Source organism: Aphanomyces invadans (assembly GCF_000520115.1).
Source record: "Aphanomyces invadans strain NJM9701 unplaced genomic scaffold supercont1.4, whole genome shotgun sequence".
NCBI classification, from domain to species: Eukaryota; Oomycota; class Saprolegniomycetes; order Saprolegniales; family Verrucalvaceae; genus Aphanomyces; species Aphanomyces invadans.
In genome coordinates this window covers 562,862-573,779 of record NW_008580149.1, presented here as the reverse complement: position 1 = coordinate 573,779, position 10,918 = coordinate 562,862, and the positions used below count along the sequence as shown (strand labels likewise).

Below are 10,918 nucleotides of genomic sequence, written 5' to 3'. Positions count from 1 at the left end.
CGCTTGCACACGGCGATGGGAAGCGCTATATCCGTCACTCATGACTCCCAAAGACAAGTTGGACAACCTCTCAGGACCGCTTCCCAGGCTTGCACACATCATACGTGTGCTTCACATGCTTGTAAAGAGCGGATGACATTAGAATTTTCCTCATGTCCCAAATTATTGACCCGAAACTTTTTATATGTTCACATTCTGTGTGTTGGTTGGTTAGCTCAGTGGTAGCGTGCTGCCGTGGAAACCGAAAGGTCGAGGGTTCGTATCCCACTGCCCCCCCGTTTTTAACAGAGTAGTTAAGAATTACTTGAATGTTAGATAGTAGCTGAAACCTTTTTATGAAAATGAGTCGTTCTTTGAATAGGGATTTTAGATATTGCTTGAACATCCACGAAAGTCGACCATCTGTTGACATATCGTTTACTTTTTGTGTTAAATTCGACGATGTACATCGTATTTCTGAGTTTATTTTCGACGATCGAGATCGTCCCGATTTGAAGCACGGCCTGGGTGCGTCGGACGTCGTCCAACTTCGCTCCTGTATGGTAGCAATAGAATATAAGCTATAGACTTCGAAAGTGGATGAAACGAAGCGGAGATTACTTGCGAATACGAAGTAGATCGAAGCAGTGGAATTACTTCTATAGCAGAAGAACTGAGAGGCATCGGGGACGGACTTCGAAATGCCGCCCTTGCCTTGTGCTCAAAATGACATTTCATTCTTATCCGGATTTCCGGAAATAGGCAGTCCCCATATTATAATTCCGGTAACTCACATTTTGTATATTTATTCAGAAACTAGTTGACGAATTTGATTTTTGGGCCGAAGATATCATTTTCGGTCGTTTTGTCAAATAGAAACTTTGTTCAGAATTCCTTGATACATCATTGGGGCTTTGTTTCGTCAATTTTGACCAAAAATTCAGTTATTGGGATCACCGTAAAGTCAAATGTCGGCACTAATATGGAACAGAGGTAGCAAAAAATTCAATTTGCATGAATTCCGCGCGATATTTTCACCAAAACCCGCACAATCAAAATCGAGAGTCGTCAACACAACTGAAATGTCGTGAAGTAATACTCGGTCCTGAAGGCGAGGCCCTTCTCAAGCACGGCACAGCTCCCTGCTGAAAGCCACGTCTCTTCGGCGAATTATGCTTGATTGCGCATCCTAAAAATACTCCAGTAGTACCAAAGAATTTGATGGGATCGTCCAATTCGACGGAATTTACGTATGGTTAACATTGGAAATCCGACACTTTAATCCGACAATGATGTGATTGGTCAAAGTGCAGCCAATAGAGATATTTTCAGCACTTCATCTTCCTGTGCACTCTGGGCTGGACGCTGCGCGTCGACTAGCTTCGCTCGTGAGGAGCTTCGCTCCTGGTCGCTGCGCTCCGAGTAAGTATTTACAATGCATTCAATCTCTTCCTACGGCGAACCTCCTTAAGAAGACGGGCGTAGGACTTCGTGAACCCTGCATAAGCCGCATCGAACTGCTCAAAGGAGGAATACCTTGAGAACGCCCCAGCCAAGGTGAGACGCTCTGAATACCTCTTCCGATCGTTTCGAATCATTTCGCTTGTGTAGTCTTTCAAGGCACAGACCAATCCTGCACCTGGGTCGGCGACGAACCATTGCTGCCACGCTTGAAGGCCCGATCGTGCCGTTGGAATTGTCTTCTGTGCAATGAAAGCATCCTTTGTCAGTTGTCTTGTAGGAGCCTTCTCTGCCACTTCAGAACTCTGTCTCTGCTGTAGGCTTCTCGCCACTGCTGCCCCAAGGTCATCAATTGAGAACGGAAGCCCAGAAGCCAAAGCGATGCCACCGTGCCAATTCTGTGAGCCCCCTGTACGTAGCAGATTTCGTGGGTTGATCTCATTGCTAATGCTCTGCGTGACGAGGTACTCACAGCATGTCTTTGCATCTGCCCAACGACACCAGGCCATCAGCTCGCGGAAGTTGAATCGACGTTCCGTGGACTCGAACACCCGGTAGAAAGCACCACCGCGACGGAGACTGTGAAGTGTGATTCCAATTGGTAGGTTCGGGGTGACTTCAGCAACCTCAGCAAGCAGTTTCCTCAGCGTGGCTTGTTCAAGCGGCCGCTGCCAGTCAACTCGTGGAACTCCGCCGTCCAGGAGTACAAAGTTTGGGAACACAAATGCAGAGCTGACAAGATTCACACCAGAGGCTCGCAAGGACGCCAGGTACTCATCGTAGAAGGCACAAACCCGCAAACAAGGGTACGACTTTTCGTCGACAAGGTGGTAGATCTGACAATCTTCTTCAACGTTGGCTTTCTTGTGCCACCGCAGACGAATGGACAGGTACCGACCGCTGCTATCGGACCCGAGTTGGACGTCGTTGACCCGCAGGTTCAGAACTTCACTGATTCTGAAGCACCCAAGGAAGCCAGCAGCTAGCAACAATCGAACGAGAGAGCCGACAAAAGGGTGGTAGCCCGACAGGCCGTTCATGAGTGTTGAGAGCTCCTGAGCCGTCAATGGGTAGGCCTTTTTTTCTTCGTCCACATTGTTCTGCTTATTGAACTTTTGTAGCCCAATAATGTACCGTCGGGCATCACTATTCTGCGCTGGGTTGGGTGACACGTTCTTGTCTTTGAAGAAGGCCACCAGTGCGGATTTCGCAAGGTCAATAGTTCGTGCTTTTCTGCCATTCGTGTATAAGTAATGGAAAAAGTCTGTACAATCCTCTGTGCCCGCTGATTCGGGTGTAATACCTGGTTTTTCTACCTGCAGATAGGACTCGAACTGCTTTTGGTATGTTGCATACGCTCGCCTTGTCGATGTACCACGGAAGGACTCTTCAATCGTCTGCTTCGACGCTGCAGGAACTGAGGACTTCGGCGGCATTTTCGACAATGATGGATATGAAACTGCTGACGCATTTTCCACCAATAACATCGTGTTATGTTGCTAAACTCTTGATATGTGCCTGACCGACATTGACATCGACCAATGCGATTCTTCATAGTTTCCCCATCCAATCAAATAATTCTCTCCTGTCGGTTGTCCAATCCCCTTGCCACAATTTGTCGGATACATGTCGTATGCCACTGACGTGTGGAATTATCATAATATCGACAATTCACAAAAAAGACAAAATCAACGAACCCTGCCCTGCGAAAAAGACGACTTGGTTCATTCAGCCATGGACCAATCCTCACGGCAGCGCCGACACCGACACGATCTGCGTACCACAGGACTGGGCGATGCCAGCAATAGACACCCGCGAAATGGCACCGTCGCTATCTACCGTCACAATTGACTCGATGCGGGAAGGTAGGTGCATGCTTCGTCCTTGGGAAAACACCATGCGACAGGTCGTCGTTTCCGCATCGGTGCGACGACGCAAATGGCAGAGCAGTGCTCCCAACGCACCGGACGATGTCCCCGTTGCAGCTTCTTCATCGATGCCATACAGTGGCGCAAAGTTGCGGCACTCGGCCGTGTACTCTGTGGGAACTCCCTTGGTGAGAACTTGAAAGGGGATCGAATAAGTACCTGGATTGTCGACGTCCAGCGTATACACGTGATACCCGATCGTGCTTAGCTCCTTGGAAACCTTCGCGATCAAATCCATGTTCGGCGTGAGCTTGTCAGCGAGGATCGTACGACTTCGCACGTGAACAAACACATCTGGCAGCCCCGTCGACGCAATTGTGATGGGGTACTGCGCTTCATCAATGTCGTCTGCGTCCAGCCCCAACGACTCTAGAACGGACGAAATCACTGTTGCACTTGGTGAGTAAAAGATCGGAAGGTCTTGGTCCATGGTGACACGACCAGTCGAGTCGGTGGACACGATCAGCGTCGATTTGATCGTGTGCATCGCGAATGTCGTGCTTGGTGGCATGGTCGAGAACGCCGCGATAGTCGCATGTCCGCAAAGGTCAACTTCCCCTTCAGGCGTAAAGAACCGAATGTACACGTTGTTCGAGTTGTCAGGCCGCCTGGATACAAACGCCGTCTCGGAGTACCCAACCACCTTGGCCACAGCTTGCATGACACGATCCGACGGAAACGATGCGACGTGCACCACACCCGCTTTGTTCCCACCTGGAGCACCCTTCCTCTCAACCAAGGAGTCGTACAGGCTCACCTCGAACTCCATCATGCGACCGTCATCCTGCAGCATTTGCCAACTTCGACTGAACGAATGTCAAACTCTGCGAATCGTGGTATCCGGACGACTGACCATTTATCCGGCATATCCCACTCGACGTGAAGGACTGTGGGGGGGGAGCTCGACCCGATGGCCGCGGGTGGCAATGGCCTGGTTGAGAGATGAACGCTGCGACATCGCATGACTTCGACGAACGCAACGGCGGATACGGAGGTTGGTGCGCTCGAGGTCTACTTTAGACCTCAAGGGTCGCTCAAATGGAGAGGTGAAGCCACGTGTGTCGTCGGAGGGGCGCTATGGCGTAGTCGATCTCGCAGGAGTTCACCGCCTACATCGAGCCGAATGGCAGTGACCAAGTGGCTATCGCAGAATCGGAGTCGACGAGGAACACTGCACATGGGTGACGATGTTTCGTCGACAGTTCAAGAAGATATGCGTCGTCGAAGTAAGGCTAATTGTAGCAGTTGCTTGGCCACAACGCCTGATTCGTCGGCGCTTCAACAGCTACCTCGACTTTCAGTCTCCATGCCTTCCGCCGCCACGACGCGCCGCCGGGTGTTCCGTCGTGTACCACCGCGACAGCCTCTGGTTCGCATGCGTTGCATGCATCACACTCGATATATGTATACAATCGTGAGCGATTACGTCTGTAAAACGAAGGATGAGGTGGTGAAAAGCCGCGTGCCCCTCGTTCATCGCTTGACAAATGTCCCGTGAACCCAGACGCGGTCCATGTTGGTGTTCGTCCGCCGATTTCGCAGCCGGACAGTACAGTAATCGTTCTCGACAACAGCAAACCCGCCATCCACAAACAGCGCCGCGACATCTTGGATCGAAAAGAACGTTGCCAATGTGCCGTCGCCGCGATAATAGACGTTGCCGAGGTTCTCGTCATGACATGGCGCACCAGCATGGACCTTCTTGGTCGATCGCATCATGGCCAAGTCGTAGAGCCCGTAGTCACGGAAACACACTACGCCACCGGGTCGGAGTGCTCGATACACTTTTTGCACGACCTGGGACAACGACGTCGGGGGAATCGCCGACAACACAAATACCATCAACACGACATCCATGGAGGTGGGGGGTACGCCCAAGTCATCCGCGCCGGTCACGATGTCGCACACGTACGCGCAGCATCGCGCGGGGTCGTAGAGTGGATTCGATTTGAGGATGTTGATTGCATGGGGGCTGAAGTCGACTACTCGCACGCGATGAAGGAGAGCGTCGATTGGGATTCACGTACACACATGGGCATGCATCGATGGACACTCTGCCAGGAGTGGGAAGATGGCACTGCCGTAGCCGCACCCAACTTCCAAAACTTTCGTCGCCGTCTACCCCGACGTGTTTAACGAATGCATCGCCGGGATGGTGAGATCAGCAAGACGTACAATGAGGTCTGGAAACTCCTTGGTCAGGTAATTGCGTGGCTTGTAGACCTTGCCTGATAACAGCAACGTTTTACGTGCACAAGCGTGTGAGAACCATCGGATACCGTTGTTCTTGGCGTGAAACGCGTCCCAGTGCTCCTGCGCCATCGTGCTGAGCTCTTCGCCAGTGTACTCTTCTACTCTGTCGGCTTCGCCTGCACACGCGAGTTGCGCGCGGCACATGACTGCGTGCTCGTTCCAGTCAAAGTCGTGCGCATGGAAGCTTCGGGCAGGTCGCATGTGAACCGGTGTGCCATTGGTGGATCGAACCATCGCACAGGAATCGATTTTGATTGGTAGATATGTTGCATGTAAACAAAGCAAATCAATCGAGTCTGGCATTATTCAAGTATTATCCAATCGTGTGCATCTATCTCATTCAAATTTAACCAATCCTATGCATTCATATTCATTCTAAGCGACACCGGGTGCCACTCCCCCCGGCCGAGTCGCGATTCCGCTGAAACGCAACGAGTAAGCAGCATCGGGACGATGGTGCGTCCAGGTCCTTGAGACGTCCATACGCCGCCTGTCGGGACAGTCCGGATTGGCTTCGAGGGGGGAAGGATGCGTACCGACGTGGAAGCCGACATGGCACGAATGGGCGTCCTCGAAGCCGAACGGTGGTCGGGTCGTTGCCGCTCCGAGTCTCCTCGAGACCGCCATCAGTGATTGCAAAGCTAAAAGTTATCAACACGACAACACCCACTATGTACAGCCCACACCCACGTCGGCAAACATGGGCATTGAGAAATGAAGGATCGGATTGGTTAAAAACAATGGAATGGATTGGCATGTAATGGCTTAATATATGGACCTGGTTGGTTAGAATTCTGCAAAATGATCCGTCTAGACCAATCAGATCGCCGGCGCAACGGGTGTAATTTTTTTTAATAATAGCCGATTTGCAACTGTACTTTGGAAAAGACAAAATGCCGCCGCCGCCGTTGGCAGACGGTCCATCGGCATCGCAAATGCAGTCTCTCGGAGGAGAATTCGCCATCCGTGGGGAAGATTTGCTCGCATGGAACCCTGTATTGGTGGACAACATGGCGAAGAAGGGCAAGTCGTTCAAGAGCGGGTGGGTCGAGTACGTTGTGTGCCTACATCAGAACATGCTGTATTACTACCGCGATATGCGCGATATCCCGAGCGGGTGCTTGTGCTTGGACGGGTGTGTCGTTGAAGCTGTCGATCGCATCTTCAAGAACATGAGCCCCGGCGACTCGCATATCCTTGCGGAAGAGTGTGGGCCATGCTTCAAGATCACGTCGCGAATGGGGCGGTCCCTACTCTTCCGCACCCGGAGCAAGGAGTCCCGCGTACAGTGGATTCACATGCTTCAAGACATGTCCTACGATACCCTCTACATGCGGATGCAGCAGGCTACCAAGGAACGACGCGAACTGTTGCAGCAAGTCCACGACACTAACGCCGCAGTCGCCGCGTTGCACAAAGAACTCGCAGTCGTTCGGGGGCAGTATGAGGCCGCCCTATTGGAAGCGGCATCATCTTCGCGGAGCAACAAGTCTGCCGTGCCGTCTCCACCGGCCATTGTGCTTGACTCCCCCGAAGTTGCCGCTGCCGTTGGAACTGCAAAGGCCGTTGTTGTGAAGCCTATTGCTACCGCTGATCCTTCCACCCGAGCCAGCAGCACCGGCAGCATCGCGACTGTTCCAAAGGTTGACCCACCTCCACCCGCTCCCCGCTCTGCTCCTTCGAATGCTCCACCGACTATCGACGCGGAGGCACTGACGAAAATGACGTCGGAGCTGGCGGGCATTGCGCGCAACTTGCAGCAATCGCTCTTTTCCCAGCCTTCCATATCGTCAACTGCGCCGCCAGCCGCCGCCACGGCTACAACAACGACCACAACAACGAAGGAAAGACCGGCAGACGGTACAACACCAGGCAAGATCGTGTTTCGTTGTATGATGCCCTGTCGTAGAAAAAACCAAGGCTGCGTCGCACCGAATGATGATGAGTGCCATGGAAAAGATCATTTTCGATCTGGAACTCGAAGACGAACTCCATCGGACCCGCATGCTTGCAGGCGGCAGGTCGTCGACCAATCCGCAAACAATTTCGTCGTCGGCGCCGCCGCTGTACCAGAGTTTTCTGACCAGCTCGTCCAACATGGTACCCCATCGCGACCCGCTCACGACCCCCATCGTTTTGTTGGCGGAATCGCCCTCGGCCTTTAGGCAACCGAAAGGCGAAGATGGAGGAGGTACTCGCCGAATAATGTAACAACCAACTCCCGTCCACATGACCGAACTGCTCCACGGCGCCATCATACGTTGTGAAGTGTCATCATGTTTTTGTTTCGCTGTAGACGACGCGGGGTGGTCGACACCAAAGCCTCAAGCCAAGGCCGCCCCGCCCGACTATGCTGTCGACGAAGTTCGTACGTTGCATCAGGTCGCGTCGCTGATATGGGGATCATCTAGTACGACGCGCGATCGGATGTGTCGTCGTTCTACCTGGGGGACAGACGTAAAAACAGCATCATCAGCGACATGGACGTCCAGCGCGGCGATACGTTGGCCTCGTTGCTCGTCCGCAGTGACATGGTGGTCGTCACGGCGCTGTTAAACACGTGCCAGCGCAGCGACAAGGTACCATGTCTTGGTCAAAACATTCATGCTTGTGTCGTTCGCGTTGTGTGGTCATGATGCTGGACTGTCTTGGTCCATCCCAGTATCGTTGTTTTTCAACTTGGGGTGGCACGTTTGGCGGCGGAACCAAGCCCCCACTTGATCCGTCCATGGTTGTGGCGCCTAAATTCAAACGTGATGGAACTTGTAGATGGCGCTGCTGTTCCCGCTGCTGCGTATTTTTGGTAGCCGCAATGCCCTCTTCATGCTCATGCAGTGGAGCATTGACATGGAGGTGCAGAGCGCCCTGTCGCTCGCGACGTTGTTCCGGTCCGACGACTACTCTAGCCGGTTGCTATCCACCTACGCGAAAGCTGTGGGTTTGCGATTCATCCACACCGCGCTCGCCGACCACATTCGCGCGCTGTGCACGGACAAAACCAAGTACAGTTGCAGCGACTTTGAGCTCAACATTATCAAAGATCCGTCGCTCAGCGACCCGGCCAAACTCCAGCGTAACGCAGACAACTTGATGCAAGTGTGTCAGAATATTGTCGACTCGATTTTGAACCACATGGACGAACTCCCGCTCTCGTTTGTCCATGTGTGCCGGTACCTCAAGGAGAAACTGATCGAGCGGTTCCTGGACGCCGAAGACGACTACGATGGGTCGTCGAGCCCGATCAAGGCCATCATGGGCGGCTTCCTCTTCCTCCGGTTCATCTGTCCCGCCATCACGACGCCTCATTCGTACGGGCTCTTGGACCAAATCCCGGACGCGTCCAGCCGCCGCATCCTCGTCCTTGTCACGAAACTCCTCTTCAACTGCTCCACCGACGTCGAGTTTGGCGTCAAGGAAGCGTATATGCGGTACGTCCCCCATCCATCGTGGTGCCTGTGCTCTTTCCGTGGAAAAAGGGTCATTCGCATGGCGGAGGGGTGTTGTGTGTGCCGCCCAGATCATTGTGGTCGATTTGCTGATTTTGTTGTGGGACAATGCATGTCACCGCCATGGTGGATTCATGTACCAAAACCAGTGGGTTGTCGAGTGGTGTGGGGAGTGGACGTTGTTGCGCGTGCCACTTTCGTCTCTGGCCCATGCGAACGCCACCCGCAACAGTTTCTACGAGCTTCTTTTTGCTCCGTTGTATGCCATGGCCCGTACGTTCCATCGAATGAACTTGGCAGCGTCTGCTTGGATGTTTGACTGTTGGGGGATTTCGCTTGGCTCCATGCGGATGGTGTACCAAACGGTTGTGTTGTCGACAGCATCGTGAATGGCTTCATTGTCCAAAACGCACCGCGCATGGCGTTTTTGTACACGCGACTGACGGCTAAGCGCGACGGCGAGATCGAGCAGTGCTTCACGGCCGACGCGGACGGGATTTTCACCCAAATCTCGGCCGACCAGCTGTATCAGGACCGCGACGAGGTGCGTCGTCATATCATGTCGAGAACAAGTGGCACTCACCCGCGTGATCTGTAGATTATCGGGGCAATGGGCAAGCATGTGGACGAAGTCGTGGCCAAAGTCGCCGTATCGTCCGAGCCGCTCGCGTCGCAGTTGCAGACCCTCATGTCGGTGCCGCCGCAGCAGACGTCGACCGGTTCGTTGACTGTGGCCGACACGTCGCCCGAAGAAAAGCACCCAACGCTTCAAAAGTCCAAGGGCAGCATCATGAGTTTTTTCAAGAAAAACCCGAGTGTTACAAGTGTGCTAACGTAGAACGGACGGTCGACATCGAGTGTGCCGTCGGTTCCTTCAGTCGGGCGAGCCTAACGTCAATGTTGTTTTGTGTGCGATTTCACATGGGGCGGTCCCGTCCATTGTCCGATCGAGATGGCTGGATGGTCGCAAGGGTGGCCCTCGACGGACGGCGTCAGCATCTTCACGGACTTGACGCCAACGTCCACCGTCCTTTGCCGCTGATGGAGACCGTTGTCGATACGAGCAGCCATACATCGACGGACAGGAACTCGAGAGGGACGGACACGGCGTGGTCGGCTGCCGTGACCCATGGACACACGTGGAGACTGGATCCATGGATTGAAGTTACAACGTCGTGAACAAGGCATGCCGTTCGAGGGGGCTCGCAACAAATGCTCCGTTTTGCCATGTGATGGTGGAATTGTCGACGACGTCGAGGACGAGGTCCCTTGCGTTGACCGGTTTGTCTGATGCGTCGATTGAGTCGCTTCCAGCCTTGCTAGTGCTTGCGGTGGTCGGGAGGATGCCGTCGTCGTCGTCCTTTTGCAGCCGTAGACATAAATGTGACACCCGTGTCGCAACCACCCAGACTGCGTCGACGGTCGCCGCAGGAATGTTCATGGCGATGTGGGACGAGCCATCGATCGTAATGGTCCCACACGACCCTGCGTACGTGAGGTGAACGCCGCGACATCGCATGACCTCAACGGACGCGACGACAGACACAAAGCTCACGCGCACATCCGCGCAGTCTTCGATCGAGATTTGAGCAACGCGACAGGCCGTGCACACAATGTCGCATCGCTCGACGCCGCGGAGATGGACCCCGAAAGCTGTTTCGTCCGCATCCAGCTCCAGGCGCTGATCGCGTACGTGTTCCACGCAGAGCGGGGGACGTCTGGCCTGCATGGACCGCAGCAGCGTCGGCATCGAGTTGACCGTCATGACGACGGAGATTCGGCGCCGGGTATCCGCATCCGGATAACAGCGATGTTTGCGCACCGAGGTCCCGCATAAGTGCGTGTCGAAGA

The 10,918-nt window shown here is 53.7% G+C and overlaps 5 protein-coding genes across 8 annotated transcripts; 1 reads left to right on the top strand and 4 right to left on the bottom strand.

Moving 5' to 3' along the window:
• Window positions 1–1,409: 1,409 nt before the first annotated feature.
• On the bottom strand, window positions 1,410–2,876 carry H310_02657 (hypothetical protein; the record flags this gene model as incomplete). The annotated part of the gene is made up of 1 exon (XM_008866237.1): window positions 1,410–2,876. The coding sequence occupies one exon, from the start codon at window positions 2,874–2,876 to the stop codon at window positions 1,410–1,412; it is 1,467 nt and encodes a 488-aa protein (XP_008864459.1).
• Window positions 2,877–3,049: 173 nt separating this feature from the next.
• Window positions 3,050–4,183, bottom strand: H310_02656 (hypothetical protein). Its single transcript, XM_008866236.1, has 2 exons — window positions 3,528–4,183; window positions 3,050–3,479 (listed from the first exon to the last, which is right to left on the bottom strand). Exons 1-2 carry the CDS (start codon window positions 4,159–4,161, stop codon window positions 3,187–3,189), a joined length of 927 nt encoding a protein of 308 aa, XP_008864458.1. The 5' UTR covers window positions 4,162–4,183; the 3' UTR covers window positions 3,050–3,186.
• Window positions 4,184–4,753: 570 nt separating this feature from the next.
• H310_02655 lies at window positions 4,754–5,822 on the bottom strand (the record flags this gene model as incomplete). Of its 2 annotated transcripts, XM_008866235.1 has the most annotated exons (4): window positions 4,754–5,350; window positions 5,396–5,486; window positions 5,544–5,596; window positions 5,648–5,822. In XM_008866235.1, the coding sequence occupies 4 exons, from the start codon at window positions 5,820–5,822 to the stop codon at window positions 4,842–4,844; spliced, it is 828 nt and encodes a 275-aa protein (XP_008864457.1). In that variant the 3' UTR covers window positions 4,754–4,841. The 2 variants fall into 2 exon arrangements, with proteins under 2 accessions (XP_008864457.1, XP_008864456.1); XM_008866234.1 differs by having other exon boundaries at window positions 5,544–5,822.
• Window positions 5,823–6,499: 677 nt separating this feature from the next.
• Window positions 6,500–9,983, top strand: H310_02654 (hypothetical protein). 3 transcript variants are annotated; one of them, XM_008866232.1, is made up of 7 exons: window positions 6,500–7,481; window positions 7,531–7,812; window positions 7,918–7,985; window positions 8,033–8,200; window positions 8,391–9,049; window positions 9,449–9,611; window positions 9,666–9,983. In XM_008866232.1, the coding sequence occupies exons 1-7, from the start codon at window positions 6,515–6,517 to the stop codon at window positions 9,903–9,905; spliced, it is 2,547 nt and encodes an 848-aa protein (XP_008864454.1). In that variant the 5' UTR covers window positions 6,500–6,514; the 3' UTR covers window positions 9,906–9,983. The 3 variants fall into 3 exon arrangements, with proteins under 3 accessions (XP_008864454.1, XP_008864453.1, XP_008864455.1); XM_008866231.1 differs by having other exon boundaries at window positions 8,391–9,340; XM_008866233.1 differs by having other exon boundaries at window positions 8,391–9,611.
• On the bottom strand, window positions 9,790–10,854 carry H310_02653 (hypothetical protein). The gene has a single exon (XM_008866230.1). It carries the CDS (start codon window positions 10,830–10,832, stop codon window positions 10,233–10,235), a length of 600 nt encoding a protein of 199 aa, XP_008864452.1. The 5' UTR covers window positions 10,833–10,854; the 3' UTR covers window positions 9,790–10,232.
• Between the last annotated feature and the right edge of the window lie 64 nt (window positions 10,855–10,918).

Excerpts from the sequence above, each read along its gene's own strand:
- H310_02656 (XM_008866236.1), bottom strand. The coding sequence starts at position 4,161 with ATGCTGCAGGATGACGGTCGCATGATGGAGTTCGAGGTGAGCCTGTAC. Across the intron at positions 3,480-3,527 it reads GCTGGACGTCGACAATCCAG|AGTACACGGCCGAGTGCCGC; the intron begins GTACTTATTCGA and ends GAGTTCCCACAG.
- H310_02654 (XM_008866231.1), top strand. The coding sequence starts at position 6,515 with ATGCCGCCGCCGCCGTTGGCAGACGGTCCATCGGCATCGCAAATGCAG. Across the intron at positions 7,986-8,032 it reads CCGACTATGCTGTCGACGAA|TACGACGCGCGATCGGATGT; the intron begins GTTCGTACGTTG and ends GGGATCATCTAG. Across the intron at positions 9,612-9,665 it reads TGTATCAGGACCGCGACGAG|ATTATCGGGGCAATGGGCAA; the intron begins GTGCGTCGTCAT and ends CGTGATCTGTAG.
- H310_02653 (XM_008866230.1), bottom strand. The coding sequence starts at position 10,832 with ATGACGGTCAACTCGATGCCGACGCTGCTGCGGTCCATGCAGGCCAGA.